The sequence below is a fragment of the Felis catus genome, chromosome C1 (genome assembly GCF_018350175.1).
Source record: "Felis catus isolate Fca126 chromosome C1, F.catus_Fca126_mat1.0, whole genome shotgun sequence".
In the NCBI taxonomy this organism is placed as follows: domain Eukaryota; kingdom Metazoa; phylum Chordata; class Mammalia; order Carnivora; family Felidae; genus Felis; species Felis catus.
This window is the reverse complement of record NC_058375.1, coordinates 18187211-18210044: the sequence shown is the minus strand read 5'-3', so window position 1 is coordinate 18210044 and position 22834 is coordinate 18187211. Positions and strand designations below refer to the sequence as shown.

Here is a 22834-nt window from a genome sequence, read left to right as displayed (position 1 = left end):
GGCTCGAACCCACAGACCGCGAGATCACGACCTGAGCTGAAGTCGGATGCTTAACCGACTGAGCCACCCAGGCGCCCCTCCACTGGTTATCTTTCCAGGTTCATCTCCCACCACCTTCTCTGCCTCTCCTTTCTTTGTCAACACCCACTCCTTATCACTGTGTCTTCGCAAATGCTGGCCCCTCTACCTGGGGTGTGTGTGTGTGTGGGGGGGGGTGTTGCTGGTCAGCCCTAACTTCTATGCTTTGCTCAAACCTTAGTAAGATTTGCCCCCATCAATGAGTGAGGCCCCAAACATCTCCAATTCTTTTTATTTTTAAAAGTAATTGATGGGGCGCCTGGGTGGCTCAGTCTGTTGAGCGTCCGACTTTGGCTCAGGTCATGATCTTGCGGTCTGTGGGTTCGAGCCCCACGTCAGGCTCTGTGCTGACAGCTCAGAGCCTGGAGCCTGTTTCAGATTCTGTGTCTCCCTCTCTCTCTGCCCCTCCCCACTCATGCTCTGTCTCTCTCTCTCTCTCTCTCTGTCAAATATAAACTTAAAAAAATAAATAAAATGAATTGAAACTGAATAGTTTCAGAAATTTAAATTTTATTCTAAGTACACTCTACAGCACACATGAGGCTCGAACTCACAACCCTGAGATCAAGAGTTGCGTGCTCTACTGAGCCAACCCGGCACCCCCAAATCACCTTCAATTCTGAGTACCCTGTTCCAGGCTTGGGGTCTGACCTTTGGCAGCGCCCCCTCCCTCAAACTGTCCTTTTCCGTGGCCCACTGTTGCAAGGTGCACCTCTCCAGGCCTGCCCTGCCACGGTTTCCTGGGTATGTGTCTTCCTCTGCTGGTCTGGGGAGGCAGGAACCATGGTCATTCTTTGTAGCCTTCACCATCCAAATGCTTATTAACACACAGGTAATGCCTCACGAATATTGTTGAACTGAGTGGACACGTATCCTAAAGAAAAAAGGTCACCGTCTGCTGCCTTGTTAGGCATGGAAGACGCAATACAGAAGTGGTTAAGACACAATACAGAAGTGGTTATCACAGGCGACAGATGCCAGGTTTTGAAGTCAAGGTACTAAATCGGTATTAAGCACAATCCATAAAGGTTAATGATCTATCAACACTGGTCTATTAACACTGTTATCTTGCCTATTAGTTAAAGACTGCCTAGGGAAACATCAAGTGTAGTTCTAAGTAGTTATCACTGGATGGATGAATGCCACAGATCCTATGGGAATTATTTGACCTGCCAAGTGAACCCTAGACGGGAAACAAGGAATGCTAATTCCGACTTTCCAGGAAGGAGTGTGTCGGCCCCCCGGGGGTTGTAGCAGACCGTCTCTCGCAATTATCAGGCTTTTGAGGTGTGGGATTCTTGGATTACATGCATCAGAATGACCTGTACTGCCAATTAAGAACGCAGACTCCGTTTCTGGGCCATTCCCACTTAGAATATCCGCGCTTGGGGTGTAGGAATCTGCATTTTAAATAAACTCCTTAGGGGATCCTTATGCTAAGATTTGCAAACTCTTGCCGTTCTCAAAAGTATAGTCAGTCTAGGGGAAGACAGTCACGTGAGTAGCCTGAAAGAAAGCAGCAACCCTTACCGAGAATGCTCGCTTTTCCAGACATGTGTGGGACCGTATGAAAGGAGGACCCAGCGTCTCTATCAGCTCCAAGTTAATTAACTAATAATTCAAGTCTGGTTTGTTGATCTATAAAGGAGAGGATGGAGGGGGAATGATGGAGGCTGTCTCTGAAATAAGAGCCCCCAGGCCTCCCAGAGGGCATTGGTGTGCAGGAAAACACCCATAATAAAAGAGCCAGATTTTCTGTCTATCCTTTTGTAAGCGATGCGACCGCATTTTGTGAGATAGGAAGGGATGTTTCTTCCTTTTCAGGCTAACGTATCATTACCGATGCTCCTGAACGTTATTTCCCTCCTTCTCTTAACTTCTCCGTTCCTTTTGGGGGGGTTAAAAAAAAAAGGCAATCATACAGTTCACAGAACCCAAAACAAATTAGCTTTCAGGCGCGGGTGGAATATGAGCACATCAAGCACGTTTTCGCTAGAAAGGCACAGACAACCGGAAGGGGCACACGTGCGTTTTCTGCAGGTGAATGACAGAAGGGTCCCGGGGCTGGCCCGCTATGCCATATGAAGATAACGCAAACGTTACGTGAACATATGGAATCGCGAGCGAGATGGGGAGGATCAGGCAAGGGGAAGACTGGATTCAGGGGTCCCCAGCCTCTCCTTCGATGTGGAAAGGAGAGAGCAGGATCTGTCTTGTTTCAGCTGCGAGGAATGTGGCAGCTTGCGGTCACCGACGGGGGATGTTCAGTTACCATCCTCGGGGATGATGGGGGCTCTCCCAACCTGGGGGACCGGGGGTGGGGGTGGGGTGGGGGCGGAACGGGGCGGGGTCTGAATCCCGCACTCGCCCCACCCACCCCGGAATACTGCTTTCATCCTCCCCCACCCCCCCACCCCCCTGGTCATCCGGAATCTCCAAGCCAAGATAATATATTCTTTGCCAGAGACAAAGGCTCTTCCAGATCCCCTTCTGGAGAGTTCTCGGTTAAAAAAAAAAAAAAAAAAAGACTCGAAAGGCAAACTTCAGAATTCAGGGTTGAATCACTATCGGCAGGGCTTGAGCAGTTATAAAGGGAGCGAGGTGGGCTCATTCCTTCTTGGTGTGTTCCAGGACTCGGTAGGGAACCCCGGGGGCAGCCCCGGAGCTGTGTTCTTCTTGCATGACCGGAAGTGTGGCAGGAGCGCAGATCTCAGAAATGTTGTCGTTGTTTTCCAGGGCCCCATAGGAAAAAGAAGCTTTGAGGTCGGGCTGAACCGTCATTCCCTTGTCATGCATGTTTTGCATACCTGAAATGAAATCCATTTTCTCCACATCATTACGTGGTAAGGGGTGGGGGTGGGGCACAGGAGACTGCGTCTTCCTCCACCCCATCGCAGGCTAATTATAGTGCTGGGGGCGCTGATCACGTGCATTGCCAATTTCCTGAATGCTTTCGATCGAAAAAAGAACATCCAGAAATATGTGCTAGAAATATTACGGTTGCTAAGCAACCGGGGACGAATCTTCAGGCAATAATGCACACAGACCAGCCATTGTCAAGAGAGACCATGGGTTGGCCTAGCACGAGGTGGGAACGCGTGTCTGGGCCCCAGGGGGAGCAGAACCAGCACCGTGCTTCGAGCGTGGTAGATGCCAATACTTTCCTGCGGAATTAAATCAGGATCCAGCACATTTCATTATCCCCCTGGGAGAAGAGGGAGGGTAACTTTCGTGTCATGGACACGCGGCGGTGCCAGACGCATCAGGACACTCAGAAGGCGAGTTTTGACCTTTAACATTTAACATCCCTGATCCGCATAGAGGGCAGGTGCCATTCTGCCTACCGCTCCTGGGCACATACCGATGTTGGATTTCTTCTTACAGTTGAGAACAGGGACTTTACTCCTGAATTCCGTTAGCCTCGTTCTACACTTTCCCCATCAGGCAGGACCTGACCTTGGAGGGCAACTCTCTTCCTGGCCTGGGAATTGAGACTTCGAATTCTCTTGCCGCTAGGCTGTCGTAGGAAACTGAACTCAAAGGGTCCTCCAGGAAACTCTGAAGGCAATAACAGCAGGTGCCAGACTCCCGACTGCGCCCAGGCTCTGGGCTAAGCGCTCTACATCACAATGGTAACCACAGGGAGCATGAGGACAGCTAACGGGTACTGAGTGTTGAGCTCCTGGCAGAAAAAAAGCTCCATCTCATCTGATCCTCACAACTACTGATGAGGAGGAGAACGAGGCGGTTAGAGGTTATAGAACTCGCTTGAGGTCCCAAAGCCCGCAAGTGGCAGCGTTAGAGTTTAAACTCGGGTGGTCTGAGCGCTGAAGCCCACACTCTTAACAGGAATGCCGTGTGGCCGCCCTGCCACTTAATACCCCCCCACCCCCCAATCCGAGCCTCATTATCCGGATGAGGACACAGATTCCAAGGGGTGAAGTTACAAAAGCTGAGGGGGGTGCCTGTTCCTTCGGGAAAAGGGTGCGCTTACGGGGCACGGCTTAGCTGTTGGGTGTTTTCAAAGTTCTTAAGCAGCAGGACTACACCCACAGTCTAACAATTATGGGTTAACTGATTTATGGAAAATGAGGGCGATGTGCACCGTGGGGGGACTGTGAGACCTCTCAGTCAGAGGGTGTTAGAAAAGACTTCCAGGATTTGGATTTGTGTTAGGTGATTTGGGGGAGGAGTTTTCAGGAAGCAGGGCTTTGCTTTGGATTCGATACTGTTGGGAAGTGGAACTAATTCTGTACTTGGGGATCTGAATAATTCTTATCTAGATGGGGAGAAGACTGTACTGAGACTAATGTTGTGATTGGTAAGGAGGCAGCAGTCACTTGTGTTAGGTGGATGGTCAGTCCTCTGTGGATGGGACAATGTGCGTGTTTTGTCTGTGATCATACATGACAGTGGAGTGGTCCTGTATCTTGATCTACCGATTTGGAGGGACCTTGTCTGATGTTGATGTGCTGTGAAATTGTTTATTTTCAGGCAGGGAGTGCTAAGGTCCAGCAGTGGCTGCCAAGGCAGCTCCCAGCTATCAGGCTGCTTTTTCCTTTAAAAAAAGAAATTTTTTTTTTCTTTTAACGTTTTTTCATTTTTGAGAGACAGAGGGAAGGGGAGAGAGAGAGACAGAGGGAGACACAGAATCTGAGGCAGGCTCCAGGCTGTCAGCACGGAGCCCGATGTGGGGAACCCACGAACTGTGAGATCATGACCTAAGCTGAAGTCGGTGCTTAACCGACGGAGCCACCCAGGTGCCCCTGCTTTTTGCTTTTTTTTAGAAACTGAATGCCTCTTGAACTGTAGCTACTGGTCGGTTGTGAAGGTCAATCTAGGTAGGCCAAATGCAAGGCTCTAATGCTGACCAGGGAATACAGGTAGTAGGAAAGGTACTGGGTTTAAACAGTTTTATTATTATTTTTTAATTTAATGAATTAACTAATTTATTTTTAAAGTTTTTAAAATTTAAATAATTCTTACACCCCATGTGGGGCTTGAACTCATGACCCCGGGATCAAGAATGCTGTACTCCACCAACTGAGCCAGCCAGCGTCCCCCTCCTTTTTTCTTTTTTTTTTCTTTTTTTATTTTTCATGTTCTTACCTGGCATCAGGTTGAACACATGTTTGAAATTTTCAAAGATTTTTTTTTTTTAAAGCAAAAGGGAAGAGAAACCAAACTGAACCAGGCATCTACCAAGTCGCAGACACTGTGCAAGGGAGCCTTTCACATATTATCCCACTACCCTGAGAGAAGGAATCCCAATTTACAAGGTCAGAGGCCTTGGCCTGTCCAAGGACATGCCCAAGGTCACAGAGCGGGTGGACATAGAGCTGGGATCGGAATCCAGGGCACCCGAACTCCAAGCCCACGTGGCACGGGACACGTCCACTCGGAAGTGTCTGACGCGCCATGGCAACAGGGCAGGGTCTCCTTTCATCAACCTCTGACTTCCCACCCGTCACAAGGTACAAAGAGGAAGCCCAGAGCCACATCCACAAACAGACCACAGAATGTTGATATCTAAGATTACCTTAGGTTACCTTCTATTTTCCACTGGAAAATACATCTGTATATATGCATATACAAGTACTCATATAGATATATACACATACACAGTTTGTGAACACACAAACACACATATACATACACATACTTGCACACACACAGAGTTGACACCTCACCTATCTGGAATTCAGCTATCCAGCGCCCTCATCTATCCGGGACACAGCCGAGAAACAAGGAAGTAAGCAAAAAAGGCATCTGAGCAGCCAGATTAGATGTTCTCGAAGTCCATGCACTAAAGCTCATGCACTTAACTCCTAGGAGAAACCGTAAGGCCCCAACTCAGAGCTTGTTTATCTTAATTTTATATACAATTCGAGCACGTTGGGTCAAATGAGAAGTTGGACCTGGAGTTGCTGTACACAGGCAGGCTGGTAACAGCACGGATGACAGACGACAGCTTGAGAGCAAGATGAGGAAATAATATAAAAGAAGACACACAAACCATAGGGCCATTTAAAGCAGGGGCACCTCAGTCAGCCCTGAGAACACAGCTGTATCCCAGCGTCCTTTATTAAGGACTACCGGATGCCTTCAGTGTGGTTATAGTTTGTTCATTAGGCTTTTTAAGAAGTTTTTTTTTTTTTTTAATGCTTATTTATTTTGAGAGATAGAGAGAGCGTGCAAGCCAGGGGAGAGAGAGAGTCTCACACAGGCTCCGAGCTGTCAGCACAGAACCCAACTCGGGGCTTGATCCTATGAACCGTGAGATCACGACCTGAGCCAAGATCAAGAGTCGGACGCTTAACCGACTGAGCCACTCAGGCGCCCCTTCATTAGGCTGTCTTAACGCAGGGTGGGGATTATGATCTGGAGAGAGTTCCGCCGTTATATCTAAAATAAAAATTAATTTTGAGCTAAAAAGCGAAAGCAGGTGGTCACCGGCAACCCACAGAACTTAGGTGGGCAAACCTGGATGGGGCTGGCCCAGTGTCTTAACTTTTCTCATCTGGGTCCCTGGAGAGGCTGGGCGGGCACGCCCCTGTTCTCCACAGCCCTCACGGCTCCCTTCTGTGCAGTGCTCTGCTGATTCACGCATTTGTGACTGTCAAGGACGAAACACATCGGAGCCTGTGCTGCTCAGTGTGAACCCCCAGCTCCCCGGGAAACTAGGCTTTCCAGAACAATCCACTCCCTCGTGGAATCTAAGGAGTGAGGTTATAGTATCTGAATTTCATTCATCCTATATTCTTTCCCCTCTCTGGTCGTTCTATTCCAACTGGATGAGTGGAGTTTTCCTTTCACAGGTACAAAGCCCGATGGACAGATCATAATTGTATCCAGTGTGAATCAGGATTGTCTTTAAGAGATCCCAAAATACACACGGGAACTGGCGAGATGGGCTCAAAACCAACTGAGGTGCCTCAACCATTGCCTCCTATCTGGCACAGTGAGATTTAAAAAGAGAGAGAGAGAGAGAGAGAGAGAGAGAGAGAGAGAGACAGTCACACCATAACGGCACAGCACACCTTCCCTGTACCAAACCCAGCAGAGAGCCGTCTCTTTTTAAACAGGAAGTAGCAGCCATTCTATATGGATGGGCTGGCAGCTGGACACATGGGGTTTTAACGTTACCTGGCATGGCATCCATGGAAATGTAGGGCTCAAATGGAATGGCCTTCTTCCTGTTACGGGTGATTAAGAAGACGCCCAAGAATGCAATGAGGCACCTGAGAACAGGGGCAAGGGAGGGAGAGAAAAAAGGCCAGAGTGAGGTTGGGAGGGCTACTTTCAAGCCCAGGTCAGGGGGAAAAGAGGGTCACAGGCCACAGGGAGGGGGTTTGCTGCTGAACAGCCCCGGGGAGGCTGGGGGGCCTGAGGTGGGCGGGGAGCAGACTGGAGATAAACGACGGCCTCACACACCCTTCCGCTCGGCACTGCGTTAATCAGGATAAATTAGACTCTTCCTGGGCAAAATGTCTTCCCTTCCATTTGGCCTGTGTCTTCAGAACCTCCCCTTAAAAAATATTTTTTTAATGTTTATTTATTTTTGAGACAGAGAGAGAGAGAGAGAGAGAGAGAGAGAGAGAAATGAATGGGGGAGAGGCAGAGAGAGAGGGAGACATAGAATCCAAAGCAGGCTCCAGGCTCTGAACTGTCAGCACAGAGCCCGATGCGGGGCTCAAACCCACGAACTGAGAGATCATGACCTGAGCTGAAGTTCGGACGCTTAGCCGACTGAGCCACTCAGGTGCCCCCCAAAATATTTTGTTTAAATCAAAAAAATTCTTTGTGGCCTAAATTCAATCAGTATAGGAGAGAAAGAAAACGTGAAAAAGCCCCTGATCTCCCCCTAATCCCACCCCCCTCCCCCCCAGGTGTACATTCTTCTAGAGTCTTTTCCTTTTTCCCTAGAGTTTAGATAAATAAACACGCTTTCTAAAATCTGAGGTGTGATTTACATGCGGTAAAATGCACAAACCCTAAATGTAGCGCTCAATGAATTTGGTCCGTGTGGACACTCGTGTGATCGCCACACAGGTCCACAGAGGAGACATTTGCATCCCCTCCACCCCAGAAAGTTTCCTCACGCCCCTTCCAATCCATGCTAACCTTGCCCCAGAGGAAGCCACTGTTCTGACCTCCACTATCACCCAAAACTTGATTTGCCTGTTCTTGAACTTCTTATAAGTGAAATCATACAGCATGTATATACTCTGTCTAGTTTCTTCCACTTAATAAACTTTTCATTATTTATTTATTTATTGTTTGTTTGTTTGTTTTTGAGAGAAGGAGAGACAGAGCACAAGAGGGAGGGGCAGAGAGAGAGAGGGGAAATACAGAGTACGAAGCAGGCTCCAGGCTCTGAGCTGTCAGCACAGAGCCTGACGCAGGGCTAGAACCCAGAAACTGTGAGATCATGACCTGAGCCAAAGTCAGATGCTCAACGACTAAGCTACCTGGGCGCCCTGCTTTTTAAATTAATTTTAGAGAGAGAGAGTGTGAGCAGGGCAGAGGCAGGGGGTGGGGTGGGGTGGGGTGGGGGGGAGAGAGGGAAAGGGAGAGAGGGAGGGGGAGGGAGGGAGGGAGGGGGAGAGAGAGAGAGAGAGAGAGAGAGAGAGAGAGAGAGAGAGGATAAGTAGGTTTCACTTCACGCTCAGCATGGAACTCGAAGGGAGACTTGATCCCACAACCCTTGGATGATGACCTGAGCCAAAATCAAGAGTCAGATGCTCAAATGACTGAGCCACCTAGGTGCCCCTACTTGATAAATGTTTTTAAGGTTCATTCACCTTATTGTATATATTAGTAGTTCATTGGTTTTAATTGTTATATTGAATCCACTGTCTTAATATACTATATCATTTGCTTTCTACTCTCCTGTGTATAGACATTTGGGTTGTATCCATTTGGATATATGATGAATAAAGCTACTATAAATATTCAGGTACAAGTCATTTTGTCAATGTGTACTTATTTGTTTTGGGTATATATCTAGATGTGGAGTTGCTAGATCATAGGGTAGACTATACATTTTTAAAAAATGTATTTTTTTCCATTAAATATATCCTAGACATGGTTCTATGTCAGTACCTATAGACTGACCTCAATTTTTCAAAATGGCAGCATGGTACTTTATTATATGGATATACCACAATGTATTTAGCCTGTATTCTATTGCTGGGTATTTAGGCTACTTCCAATTTTTTGCTTGTACAATTAACTTTTTAACTAAAAAACAGCCTCATACATGTGTCTTTGCGTCCCATTTCAATGATTTTTCCAAGATAAGTGATTAGAAATGGAATGTTGCACCGACCATCGCTCACTTACAATTTTTATTGACATTGCCAAATTGTCCTCTGGCATTAAACATCCTCTCGGCGTGGCAGAGAGCTGGTCTCCTCGTCCTCTCCTCTTGCCAACGTGGCTTATTAATCCTGTTACTTTTTGCAAAATGATGGCATCTCATTTGGCTTCAAAATGCATTTCTGGGGGGGACCTGGGTGGCTCAGTCAGTTAAGCATCTGAGTTTTGATAGAGGCTCAGGTCACGATCTCATGGTTGTGGGATCGAGCTCAGTGTCAGGCTCTGCACTGAGTGGAGCCTGCTTGGGATTCTCTCTCTCCCTCCCTCTCTCTCCTCCCCTCCCCCTGTTTCCTCCCCTCCCCCTCCTCTCAAAAAATAAACTTAAAAAAAATGCATTTTTGTGATCTGGGGTGAGGCTGAGAGTCTTCTCATGTGTCAAAATGGGATCTTTTCAAAATGACAAGGAGATTAGAGCCCAAAAGAGAAGAAGAGGGAGGGAGATAAAGCCCTTTGGGAGGAAAAGCCTCACCCTCTGGAGGACAAAGCTCCAAATCCTGGCTGCTCCCTGGGATCTAAAGGATTGCCTGAGAGGCAGAAGCAATAGTGGGGCCAGAGAGGCAACCTGCCTGGAGTTCTCTGGCCCCAGGCAATGCCCCAGGCCAGACAGCAGGACGTAACTCACCCCAGTGCAAACATACAGATGTGTAGCGCATCCTCCCCGATGAAATCCAGGTAAAATACTGCGCCTGAAACAGCAGAAAATAGGAAATATGGGTGAGCTGTTTTCAAATCACCTTCTTGCCAGTCTGTCTAGCATTTGGCTAAACTCTCTTCCCTGTAGGAAACCAAAGTGATCAGAAACATCATGACCAGCAGGGCAAATGTCAGAAGAGTGGAATAAAAGCCATTTCGGGGTGGGGGGGGGTGAGGTGGGGAGACAGACTGCCTTCTCTTTCTCCTACACTCCTCTTATCTCCATCTTGTTTTTCTATAGAGTTCTCATGGACCCTGCACCCAGCCTCCCCCAATTAAACACACTATAAACGAAACTACAGACTTTCTTTGCCAGTTTTTATATACTCCCTTCCCCCGTCTTTCCTAAGAGGGAAAGGCAAGGCTTGGTGTTAAACTGTCAGAGCTCTCTAACCTCGCGTGGCCAGCAGATGGCAGGCCTGCAGGCCCGCTCCTGCACCGGGAGCCACATGGGCCTGGCTGCCCTCACCCGCCCTGCAGCCTGCGTCTGTCTGGACTCATTCCACCTCCCGGGGCTTCATGTTGTGTCCCTGAGCCCCTGGTTCCTGCCCGGCTTCTGATCATGCTGTTGGCTCTTCCTTTCAACCCTGACTGGACCCAAGTTCTGGATCATGACTTAAGCCTGTGCAGCGGGCTCACTCTCTGGCTGCTCTGGGTCAACGCCTCCCGGGATCCCGGGTCCTGCTCTCAGCACAGGCTCTGGCAGGACCTGTGCCTACCTTGTTCCCACCTCTGTGAGCAGGATTTGGCACGCTTGCCTAAAGGGCAGTGCAAAACATCTGGCTTTGAGGCCGGGCCTTCCTCAAAGGGAGGCACACTGTTCTTATTGGCCTTATTACCTCGGAGATTTTCGTCTTCATCGACCCTTAAAAACAGACACACTCTGATATGCTTGCAGCCTCCGAAGCCACCTCAGAAGAAAAAGTAGGGGTGGGGTAGAAGAAAGGGGGCCTGCCAAACTGATGACGGCTTACTCAGCACCTATTACATTACAGATGCTTCATCCGGACATAATCTCTAAAAATTATAGAGAAGAAATCTGTGATCACTTAGTAGAGCTAGCAGATGATGGCAAAAATCGCGGGAGAAACTTTGTGCCAGTCGTACAAAGTACATCTTGTGTGTGTTTCAATTCTAGGACGTGAGTGTTACTCCCATTTTATGAATGTGGAACTGGGGCTCAGAGAGGTTAAGTGATTTTCCTAGGGTCACACGGCTCTGTGTCTGTGCTAGGGTGCAAACCCGGGTCCCTCTGGCCCGAAATCCCGCACTTTCTCTATGACGTCATACACGACTCTGAGAGGTAGAACAAGTCCGCAGAACTGGCCTTTTGAGAGAGGCAGAGCCCCGTCCCTCCACACTGGGCTAACGTCCCTGCTGCGCAGGTGGGAGACAGGAATCTAGCGATCGCCACCCTTACCTGCTGTGATAGCAATGGTAGTGGACAGAATGTAGCCCACGCTGGCAATCAAAGACGAGTCGTACATCTGTGAGGCTTGACTTAAAAACCTTAAACACAAGAGCACTGTGGTCAGTGGGCATGTCAGGAAGGCTGAGGTGAGAGCTGATGACAGCAGGCTCGGTTTGAAAAATGAAGATGGCACATGAAGGAACATCCCTTGGGTTTACAAAGATGCCACCCCTGTGCCTCTCTCGGTCTGGGATCCACGCTTTTGTTCCCATTTGTCCCCTGGACAATCCTGTTCCCCACGTGGGCCATGCCTTCCTGGTCTCATACCTCTCTGGCCACAGGGTCCTCGTCACCCAAAACGCCCTTCTCACGCTCCTCCCATCACTGTCGCCAGCATCCCCACCCCACTAAAAAGAGCCACTTCTGTCCTTGTATATAGTCCAAGAAACTTACAGCACTTAGCACATTCTGCCTATTGCTGTAATTATTTAAAAAAAAACTTTTTTAATGTTTATATTTGGGGGGGGAGACAGTGCACAAGTGGGGGGAGGGGCAGAGAGAGAGGGAGACAGAATCAGCAGCAGGTTCCAGGCTCTGAGCCGTCAGCACAGAGCCCGACATGGGGCTCGAATCCATAAGCCACGAGATCATGACCTGAGCCGAGGTCGGCCGCTCAGCTGACTGAGTTACTCAGGTGCTCCTGTAAATTATTTTTTTAAAACAAATTTTCTTCTTAATGCAAAAATAATGTGCTCGCTGCAATAAGTACGGGAAAGAGAGAGAGAGAAATTAGAATCATTCCTAATCTCTCCATCTAGGATGAACACTCCCTCATCTCGGAATATATTCTTTGTCCATTCTCCGCATAGCATTTAGTTATTACTACCTAGTTGCCTACACCATGACATACATCCCACTCAGTTCTCTTCTGTTAGTGTGGCTGCCCTTCCCCCTACCCCAGGGCTGTGAGTGTCCTGGGGACAGTGACTATTGCTCAGGCCTGTGTGTGCAGACTGGCCGGGCACACAGCGGGCCCTCGGTGGACGTGTGCTGACTGGGTGAGTGAGAAGGAGGAGTGGGCATCGGATTCATCTCTGGAACCGTGGGGTGCTCAGCACAGAGCCTGGCGCTGGGTCGGCTCAGGGGTGATGACCAGAATCTCTGCAGTAGGACTAAAGACAGTAATAATCCACATAATAGGGGTGCCTGGGTGGCTCAGCGGGTTAAGCATCTGACTCTTGGTTTGCGCTCAGGTCATGATCTCATAGTTCCCTGGGTTCAAGCCCCACTTTGGGCTCCGTGCTGACGGCGTGGAGCCTGCTTGGGATTCTCTGTCTCTCTCTCTCTCTCTCTCTCTCTGTCCCTCCCCTGCTCGTTCACTCTCTCCCTCTCTCTCAAAATAAATAAATAAACATTAAAAAAATAATCGCCATAATAATAGTCATCATAATCATAAAAGAGGCTGAGATGTTGTGGACATTACTCTGGGGACGGTACTGAGCGCTTTATGCAATTCTCTTAGGTCGGGGACGTTGTTGTTCTCACTTGCGGACAAGGAATCTGATCCCAGGGAAGCTGAGGGAAAGGCCTGGAGGGGAGAGGCTCTAGAGCCCAACACTCAATCCGGTCCCAGGCCGTCGGGGGCCCTCTGCCGAGCACCGGGTCTCAGACGTGGACAAGGCCCAGGCCTACCCTTACGACCACCGCTTCCGAGAGAGAAACGATCACCTCGCTCTACGGGGAAGATTTCTTGGGGGCAAGAAATGGCAACTTTCTGTTTTCCACCTAACCGGTGGCTCCTGGGGGCCGCACAGCTTCAAGAGTCCACAAAGGGGCGCCTGGGTGGCGCAGTCGGTTAAGCGTCCGACTTCAGCCAGGTCACGATCTCGCGGTCCATGAGTTCGAGCCCCGCGTCAGGCTCTGGGCTGATGGCTCGGAGCCTGGAGCCTGTTTCCAATTCTGTGTCTCCCTCTCTCTCTGCCCCTCCCCCGTTCATGCTCTGTCTCTCTCTGTCCCAAAAATAAATAAACGTTGAAAAAAAAAAATTAAAAAAAAAAAAAAAGTCCACGAAGCAGACGCCTGCCTGGGAGGAGACGGGAGGCGAGGCTGCCGGTGATCACACATTTCTCCCATTTTGAGGCGGCGGGAAAAACAACGTCCCTTCCGGGCTTCGTCTTTCCGGGGGCACAGAGCCCCGCCCCACCACGTGACAGCTCGGCCAATCAGCGACCCCTCTCCCCCCACAGCGGCGGCCTAACCTTGGCTGCAGGCTGTGTGGTGCGATCGCTCTGCCTTCCCTACAGCTTCCGAAACAAAGCAGATCGGGCCCAGCGCCCGGAAGAGACCTGCGTGCAGAGGCCCGGCAGGAAAAGGGTCTGCGACTCACGCGGCTTGGTAGACAGCGGTGGCCACCATGCACACGAACATCACGTAGAAGATGGGGTAGTCGAGCTGCAGGTTCCCCTGGATGGACAGGACCAGCATGCCAGCCACGGCCTTCACCGTCACCACCGTCATTGAGCCTGCAGAAGGTGAACAGGAGGGACGGATGCAGGGAGTCGCCCCCTGAAAGTCAGTTTATGACCCCAAAGGACTTGATGAAAAATACGGAGCACTGGCAGAGCCAACCCAGTGACCGACGTGGCGAGAAGAAGCCGTTTGCCTCGGCTCTCTTACGCCCCTTCCATGAGCTGCCCTATCTGTGCTGCTACGTCCAAGAAGAGAAGAAAGCAAAATACCAACAGACGTCTCCAAATGTCATTTCCAGACTCCAGCAAGAAAGGGCATTGAGTCTAAGTCTCTGAACGCGAGTGGCAGCGTTGTGCCGGGAACACGGTAGGAGGTCAAGACGATCTTTGAATGGATAAATGAACTTCTTTTGAGTATCATTCTCATGGCAATCACAGGGAAAAGAAACATGGTGTGCAAGGAGCTCTATTTTTTTTTTTTTTTAATGCTTATTCACTTGTATTAAAAAAAAAAAACATTTTGTTAGAGGTCCTTGGATGTTTTGGAATCCTACCCCTATGTGCCTGCACATACTTTTCCAATAATACATGTTTGTGTATTTTAAAGTGATACCCATGTACCACTGTGCTTCTATGGTATTTACATTATAAAACAGCTGCAGGAGAGATCATTGGTCACCTCACTATGGAGACCACTGCTTTATCCAGTGGTGCAGAAATGACTGCTAAGCCTAAACTGTCCGATCCCCCCGCCAGAGGAGGAGTGAAAAGAAACCACTGCCAAGTATGGGTACAAATGAAGCCCTTTTTTCTGGCTGAGGTGCTCTGCTTTCCCATTTTTCTTGGCTTCTGCTCCTTTTCCCTCTTGCTAACAACCCACCACACACAGCGGCTTCTGGGCCCCTCGGCTACCTAGATGACGGTTGTCAAACAGCAGCAGCCAGTGAAGACAGGCACTTTCGCGAGGGTGTCCTTGCTGGTGAGAAGGGGACACAGGGAGAGCAGCCAATGTGCCTTAGGGCCTTCTGGCCTTCCTGCTCATCAGAGGGACCCTGACCTTCCAAACTGCTTTGCAAACAAGATCACCAAGGAAGGGACTGCCACTATAAGTTACTGCACGGACAAACCTCTAAAATATGCTCAGTGAAAGACGCCAGTCACAAAAAGCCCCATTATTAGAGGATTCCGTTTATATTGTATACTTCACACAGGTGAATGTTATGGTGGGTAAATTATATCTCAATAAAGCTGTTTTTAAAAAATCAAAATGCTGCAACCTTGGCCCCTGTGGCCCCTATCTGTGTGGCTGACGGCCTGTGACTGGTGTGGAGGCTCGGTGTGGGAAGGACAGAAGGGCGGCAACACGTCTTGGGCACTTGTGCCGGTCTCATTTACCCCTGCTCACCCCCCTCTGAGATTTGGGTGTTCCCCCAGGCCTATTTTTAGAGGACAGCGGGGCTTCAACAGGAGGGAGTCACCTGCCCCAGGCTACAGAGTCCCCAGGAGGCAGCAGGAGGCCCCCCCCTTCTCCTTCCCCTGGAAGTCGGGGCACATCTCACAGCCCAATTAGCATATCACACTCTATGTGGGGTCAGGCCTTGCCCCAGTCTGATTCGGGGGCCATTTCCCACATTGCGCCCATCCCACCCAAAGGAAAGAAAAAACAGGTGACAGAGCAAAATCGATTCCTGCTTTTGAATCCAGCACTCCTTCCCAGCCCGACAGGCTTCCATGAAGCCTTAAGGAGGCAGTTGTTGGAGCCTGCCCCACCGCTGACTTCTCTGAAATAAACTCTTACCCCCCTCGCCCTTACCCTGCTGTCTTCTTCTTCACTGTAATCACCACGGCCCAAACTTCTCCAGGATCTATGCATTTGTCTGCTTGTTTATCAACACTTCCTCCCTTTGGAATGGAGGCCTCCCTAGGGCAGGGGTCTGTCTGTCTGGTCCACCGCTGTGGCTCCCTCTCCGGCACCGTTCCTGGCACTTAGGGGACTCTTGGTATGGGAGCCAGGACACTGAACGCAGTCAGCAGAGTGACAGAACTGACGGAAGCCACCTCCACTCGGCAGGGACCTTGTGGTGCTGCCCGATGGTGGCAAAACTCAACCACCCAGACCCCCACTCACCGAGTAAGGCCACGAGGAGAAGAATCACGACGATGTTGTTGGCGTTCTTCTCCTTGTAGAAGTACAGCAGCAGGCAGAACAGAATGATCTCGACAAGCTGTGGAAGTCAGCAGGCGGGGAGGTCAGTGGTGGCCGTGGGTGTGGGCAAGCCTGGGAGGCCCTGCTGGGCTGGGCTGGAGTTGACGCTGCTGGTGTCACTAAAGTCACGGAGTTGAAAGTCATGGAAGGATTCGAGTCCTTTAGAGTTGACAGGGAGTTGAAGCACCCAGCATTTCCCAAACTCTCCCGTGGAAACGGGAGGGGCTCTGAGTAAACTCTGAGTGAATCTCTACCCTCTGGGTAACACTGATGAGGAGTTCGCTCAGGGCTTTGAGGGGGGTGCGCTGGCCTCACACACGCCCTGTCTTACACGGCCGGGATTCATCAGGCTGAGGTTTCTCCCCACCTCACTGCTCCGTGGGTAACCCCATTAAAACTGAAGGTGGGTCAAAGAGGGAGACACTAGGGGCGCCTGGGTGGCTCAGTTGGTTAAGCAACCGACTTCGACTCAGGTCATGATCTCACAGTTTGTACGTTCGAGCCCCGCATCAGGCTCTATGCTGACAGCTCGGAGCCTAGAGCCTGCTTCAGATTCTGTGCCTCCCCCCTCTCTCTGCCCCTCCCTGTCTCGCACTCTGTCTCTTTCTCAAAAATAAATAAACATAAAAAAAAATTTAAAAAAATAAGTGAAAAGGAAAAAAGAGGGAGACACTGTTCACTGAGGAGAAGAGCTCTTTGGTTGAAGTAGAACCTTTGGCTTAAGTATACGTGCCCCTGTCCCCTAACCAAGCCTTCAATGTGCGCGGCTTGGTGGGGTCGAAAGAAAGGACATTTGGAGTCAGCGAGGCCCAAGGTTGAAATTGGATCCGCTTCTACAATGGTTGTGTGGCCGTGGGCAAGTCACTTAACATCTCTAAGCCTCGATTACCTCATCTGTGAAATAGGGATTACGATTCTTACTTTGTAAGGCCATAATCATCGGTAACGCGTAACGAACTCATAAAGGCGCCAGGCACCTTGTAAACACTGTGTCTAGACTAAGGTCGTTAAATCAGCACAATAATTCTGTGACGTAGGCACTGTCACGGTGCTGGCTAATGAAATGGCAGAGCCGGGATCCGAACCTGGGCAGTCTGGCTCCAGGGCCCGTGCACTTTCCCACTAGGCTACGCTGCCCGGATGCGAGAGGCCCAGGGCCTACGGTGTAGACGGCACTCATAAAAAGCAACGCAGAAACATTAACGGGCATTTCGAAAAATTTTTAAATTCCTCAAAATTGGAGACCATAAAAAAAAAAAAAACAAAACCCCAGCTGTTTTCATTTTCCTGTTTCTTCCTGCCTTTGTTGCAGTGAATACATATTTTATCTACTTGTCATCACAGTCCGCGCAGTTTTGTCCTGGGCTGTTTTTAGTTACCAAAAACAACTCTCGTATTTTCTGAAGTTGTCATAATTATCTTTAATTGCCGCAACATACACCATCAAGCAGATGCAGTTGCTCATCAACATTGCTAACCATCGTGCGTGCTCTCAGGGGGCCCAGTTTTCTAGCCACTCTTCACGAGGCTTAAATGCGTGCTGGCATAGGCTTGGTGCTGCTGCGTACGTGACCTTGAGTCCCGGGAGCATGTCTCCTCTCTTCCTTTCTTTTTTTTACCGAAGTATAGTTGACACACCACGTCACGTTAGTGTCAGGCGTACCACACAGCGACTGGACAACTCTGTCAACTCTGTGTATCGTGCTCTGCTCACAAGTGCACCTGCCGTCAGTCTCACGTGCACCGTGTCTGGCACACGGCAGATACTCCGTGAACGTTGACCGAATCGGGCCACATCTCTCTAGCTGGCAGTGTGAGGTCACAACAGAGACGTACTCACGTCAGGGGACTGAAATCTATCAGCGGGAGGGAGAGGGGGCAGGGGCAAAGGCAGGGAAATAAACAGCTCCCGTCAAGGAGAGGTCAAGGCCAGGTACCCCACTAGAGAGACACCCCTTGAGTGAGCCAGTTCGAGCCACGCTGGAGACCGGGGCCTGCACAGAAGCCCTATGAGCTGCCCTAACGTTACCTTTCACTCATTCTAATGCTAAGATCTCCTACGGGTGGGGTTTTCTGCCATTTTTTGTGAATATACAATGTAAGGACTAGCACGTCGACATGCTGATAAGCATGTGCAGCTGAACCAAAGTGCCTAAGAAACAGAAAATGCATCAGTTCCTTAATGTGCCCAGCTCCCTGCCCTTGCCCTTCAGCACAGCACACTGCATAAAAGCTTCCTGCCCTAACCCCACGGGGAGACAGTGCTTTGAGAGCTATCTCCCTGTCTCCTTACTTGTGACAAGTAATAAAAGGTCTTTGCTTTCAACACTTCCTCGGGTTGTGTTCAATTGGATGCACCCCAAGCAGTGACCCCTTGAGTTCGGTTACAGCGGCAATGCCTTGGAGACACAAGGAGACAAACAGAGTAGGTCACTGGGCATCTGCCAAGGGCTGGGTGATTGCCGCACCACCTCACGTCCCCCAACCACCAGCCCCGGGCCAGTGACTCCCACCAAGCTTACACAGAAGGAGGCAGAGCTTCCATTTAGGTGACCTGGCCAGGGTCACACAGCGCATGACAGATTCAAGCCCAGGACTCCCTAAGAGAAAACTGTGTTCTGGGGTTAAGCTTTTCCCGAAGAGGGGTGTTCTTTGGCTCTGTCCTGCCAGAGACAGGGTGTGGAGAAGTGGCAGTCTCCACGCCCACCAGCTACACGCTGGGGCTGGCTGACGGTAGGGAGATGAGACAGTCCCAATCTGGGGGACATCTATCCTCTGCCTTGGGAGCAAACTAAGGAAAAAGGACGTTTCAGGCCTGTAGAGCAGTCCCAGGCTGCTTGTGTCAGAGGAAAAACAGTCAACACCTTCATCAGCGGGCCGTGGCGAAGGAAGGTGGTCCGTGAAGCCAGGCAGGCCCGACTTCGAATCCAGCTCTGCCCTCGTGGGACTCTGAGCAGTCAGCTAACCTCCCAATGCTTCAGTTTTCTCCTCCATAAAATGGGGAGAAAAACCTTATAGGGTTCTGGGAGAATTTGAGATGATACGCAAGAAAGTGTTTAGCTCAGTGCCTGCCTGGCATAGAACAGGAATATATACCGGCAGCTTATTAAATACCTTACATGCTTCCTCAGTCAGTTTATTTGTAGACCTAATGTGGGACGTAATCGGGGCTAGGGGTTTAAGAGACAGTTTCCAGTGTCTCTGGAGTTTCTATCAGCTTCTAGCAGCTGTGTGATACTGGGAAAAAATAAATAGGTAACATTTCTATGACTGTTTAAAATGTTAAGTGTTTTTCTTACCTTAAAAGTCTTAAATGATCACTGGAGAAATTCTGGATGATGCATAAAGACACAGGTGAAGTGAACACTCAATCATAATTCCAGCTCTCGGAGACAATTATAGATAGAGTTTCTGTTTCTCCGTCTAGTCCTTCACATATACATTGTACACACACACCTACACTATCTCTAAAAACTAAAATGATCGTATTATATGTGCAGATTTAGACATTACCCAGGATATGAGTGAAAAAGGCATTTCCCATGGAGCACATCCTTGCCACAAGCACGGTCTTTGGTGCTGTGAAATACGTCATGATTCACTTGAATCCCCTGTTGTTGGATATTCAGGTGTTCAGGGTCTAGGACTTGATGCTCCCTCCTGCCATCTTGGGTGGAAGGCACAATGGCTTCTCTTACCATGTACAAGAGAAAAGGCCAGCTCACGAGGTGCCTGGTGATGTTCTCGCCTGTCATCTTCTCGTGACTGTTGGGTGCGAATGTCACCAGCAAGTAGGTGCCCACGATGGCCAAACCGCAGCCAACAAAGGACAAGACGTAGCGCCCTGCAGAGAAAGGGAGGCTGTCACAGGGCTGGCTGCAGGTTGGGCCTCAGGCCAGCATGTGCTTCTGGTACCTGCTGTCGTTGTTGTTGTTTTTGGTTTTTCTTATCTTCCTTATTGTTATTAAAAAAAATTTTTTTTTATGTTTATTTATTTTTGAGACAGAGAGAGACAGAGCATGAACGGGGGAGGGTCAGAGAGAGAGGGAGACACAGAATCTGGAACAGGCTCCGGGCTCTGAGCTGTCAGCACAGAGCCCGACGCGGGGCTCGAACTCACGGACCGCGAGATCATGACCTGAGCTGAAGTTGGACACTGAACCGACTGAGCCACCCAGGCACCCCTTCCTTATTGTTATTTAAAAAAAATAACATGTAACGTTGAAAACATTTTAGTGAGGTGGGGCATGTATACAAAAAAGTGCCCGATGAATTCTCACAAAGTGAACACACCCACGTAACCAGCACCCAGATCAAGAAAGGGAACGTTAGCAGGACCCCAACATCCTCCCTTGTGTCTCCTTTGAATCACTAGACCGCGGCCCCGGGAGAAAACTTTGACTTCTAACAGGTGCCGACAGTTTGCCTGGTTTTGTACTCTATCTACGCGGGCTCACACACTACGTTTCCTTGTGTTTGGGTTCGTGCAACATTAAGGTTTGGGAGCTCGTGAGATTCATCTGTATCCTGGTGTGGGGTGTAGGGCTGTACGGTGTATCCATTCTGCGGCTGATGGGTGTTTGAGGGCTCTCCAGTTGTCGGGTGATAACAAATAACCAGCTAGGAACATCCTTGAGCGTGTCATTTGGAAAACATATCGTCCGTATTTCTTGTTGGGTATAAAACGAGGAGTGCCGATTCCCAGGTCAGGGGATACACGGACGGTCAGCCCAGTAGTTACTGTCAAACGGTCTCCCAAACTGGTCGCACCAATTGCCACTCCCACTGGGAGAGTATTAGAGTAAGACTGCCTCTTTTTTTTCCTTCCTGGTAGCCATTCTGATAATGCATCGTGGTTTTAATGGGCATGTTAAGGGGGGAACATTTGAAAGCTCGGATCACTTTCTGGGCAACATAAAAAACCAAACGTAACAAAACCTCACAAGCAAACCTACAGAGCCTACCATGTACCTTTTGAAAATGACCTTATCCTTTCCCGTCGGCTGGTTAACCTAATCCCAAGAGATCGGTCCAAATACTGTCAATATTCTATTCCACAGACCTGTCAGAGGTTGTTAGAGGGGTGGGGAGTCTCCTGCCTCTTCCCCTGGGTCCTGTCACACTCCAGGTGCACCCTGGGGGTTTTGTGAAAAACCTCTGGAAGTCCAGCCCAGATCCAGGCAAGCTTTGAAAAGGGCTGTGAGTTCTGACCTATGCCTGGTTACCACAGGTCTCTGGATTTTTGTGGGATGGAACTAACTATATATTTCATTCCATTGTCTCCCCAAAAAAATGTGATACCACATCACATGTCTTTAATTTTCATTCTAGGCCTCATAAGGTGTTCAAAAACCAGTTGTTCATTTGTTCAATGAATGAATGAGCCACGGTTAAATTCAATAATGAGTTCTGTGCTAAGATATACAAGTCTGTTGTCTTAAGTTTTCTTCAGGCAGGGAAAGGTCTTACTTAGCTCCATGCCTGTGGTGAACAGCACAGGTCTAGCATCGGGTGAATGTTTGCTGAATTTAATGGAACTTTATGCAGGACAGCCATGTACAGTTGTATAAATTGCTCACTGCCTAAGAGCACCTAGCTGAAGAGGTGATGAGGGCTAAAATCTAGCCCATGCTCTGCTCACCAGGTCATGTACCCATAGACCTACAGATGTCCAGAGGGGCCATCTTTTTCCAGTTTACATAGGGCACTGCCTGGACTAGCGTGTCTCTTATACCAGGACCACCTAGAGTGAGCCTGGAAGGGACATAAAACTCTACACTGGTCTCAGAACCAGTCCAGCTACCCCTGTACCCTTCCTCTGTCATCGGGACTCTACCGCAGATCACTCTGAGCAAAAGACTCTTGGCCTCGTATGTTTGCCGAGCAGTGCCAGATTCTTTCCTTTTTCAAACCTTCTGGCCCTGTCTTGCTCTTATCCGGCACCAACGATTCAGAACAGTTGTTCCCAAACTTGGCCACGTGAGCAAGTTCATTTGGCTGCACGCTCTAAGCTGGTTTGTAGAAGCAATAAAGCATAACTTGTGACCTCTTGTCTTTGACCTCCATGTTTGTTTCCCGTTGCTTTAGAACTCATTTAGGGAAAGAGGGTGCCTTTTATCAGGCCTCCTAAAATCCCAACCATAGATGCTCAGTAAATATAGATTGAGTGGAATGAATGAAAGCCCTTTTTAGAAAGTCTCGCAGATGATTTTGTTGTGCAGCCAGATTTGGGAACCACTGATTAAAAAACCCAGCTCTCAGGAGCCTGATGAGGGTAGAATATAGAAGCAGAGAAGGGAGCAGGAGACAGATGATCTCTAAATTGGGGTGAGCCGGCTTTATAATGAACAAACGGCACAAGCGTAACATTAAGAACGGGGATTCAAATCAGTGAACTTACTCAGGAAGTCTTTAGGTTTCCATTTTTCTTTGATGAATATGATTCCTATGATGGCGCTAGCTATAAAAAAAAAATAAGTAAAAGCTTAGGGAAAAGAAAAATTGGGGAAAAGAAAGGGAAAAGAAAATTGAGGTTGCCATCAGCCCAACGGAGTCCCTTTGCCCAGGCCCTGGGGTTGACTCGTTTGCCTTGGAACT

At 49.2% G+C, this 22834-nt stretch overlaps 1 protein-coding gene across 3 annotated transcripts in view; it reads right to left on the bottom strand.

Moving 5' to 3' along the window:
* Nucleotides 1-568: 568 nt before the first annotated feature.
* NIPAL3 (NIPA like domain containing 3) overlaps nt 569-22834 on the bottom strand; it is a 51358-nt gene continuing 29092 nt past the window's right edge. The window contains exons 5-13 of one of the 3 annotated variants that reach the window (XM_023258314.2): nt 22638-22697; nt 19936-20081; nt 16160-16256; nt 13950-14085; nt 11573-11661; nt 10082-10145; nt 7225-7319; nt 5769-5800; nt 2748-2885 (exon numbers count right to left, since the gene is read on the bottom strand). In XM_023258314.2, the coding sequence (XP_023114082.1) occupies nt 5784-5800; nt 7225-7319; nt 10082-10145; nt 11573-11661; nt 13950-14085; nt 16160-16256; nt 19936-20081; nt 22638-22697 (704 nt within the window). In that variant the 3' untranslated portion in view covers nt 2748-2885; nt 5769-5783. Of the gene's footprint in view, nt 2886-5768; nt 5907-7224; nt 7320-10081; nt 10146-11572; nt 11662-13949; nt 14086-16159; nt 16257-19935; nt 20082-22637; nt 22698-22834 lie in introns of those variants that run through there. The other 2 variants (XM_023258313.2, XM_045035293.1) reach the window with 2 other exon arrangements.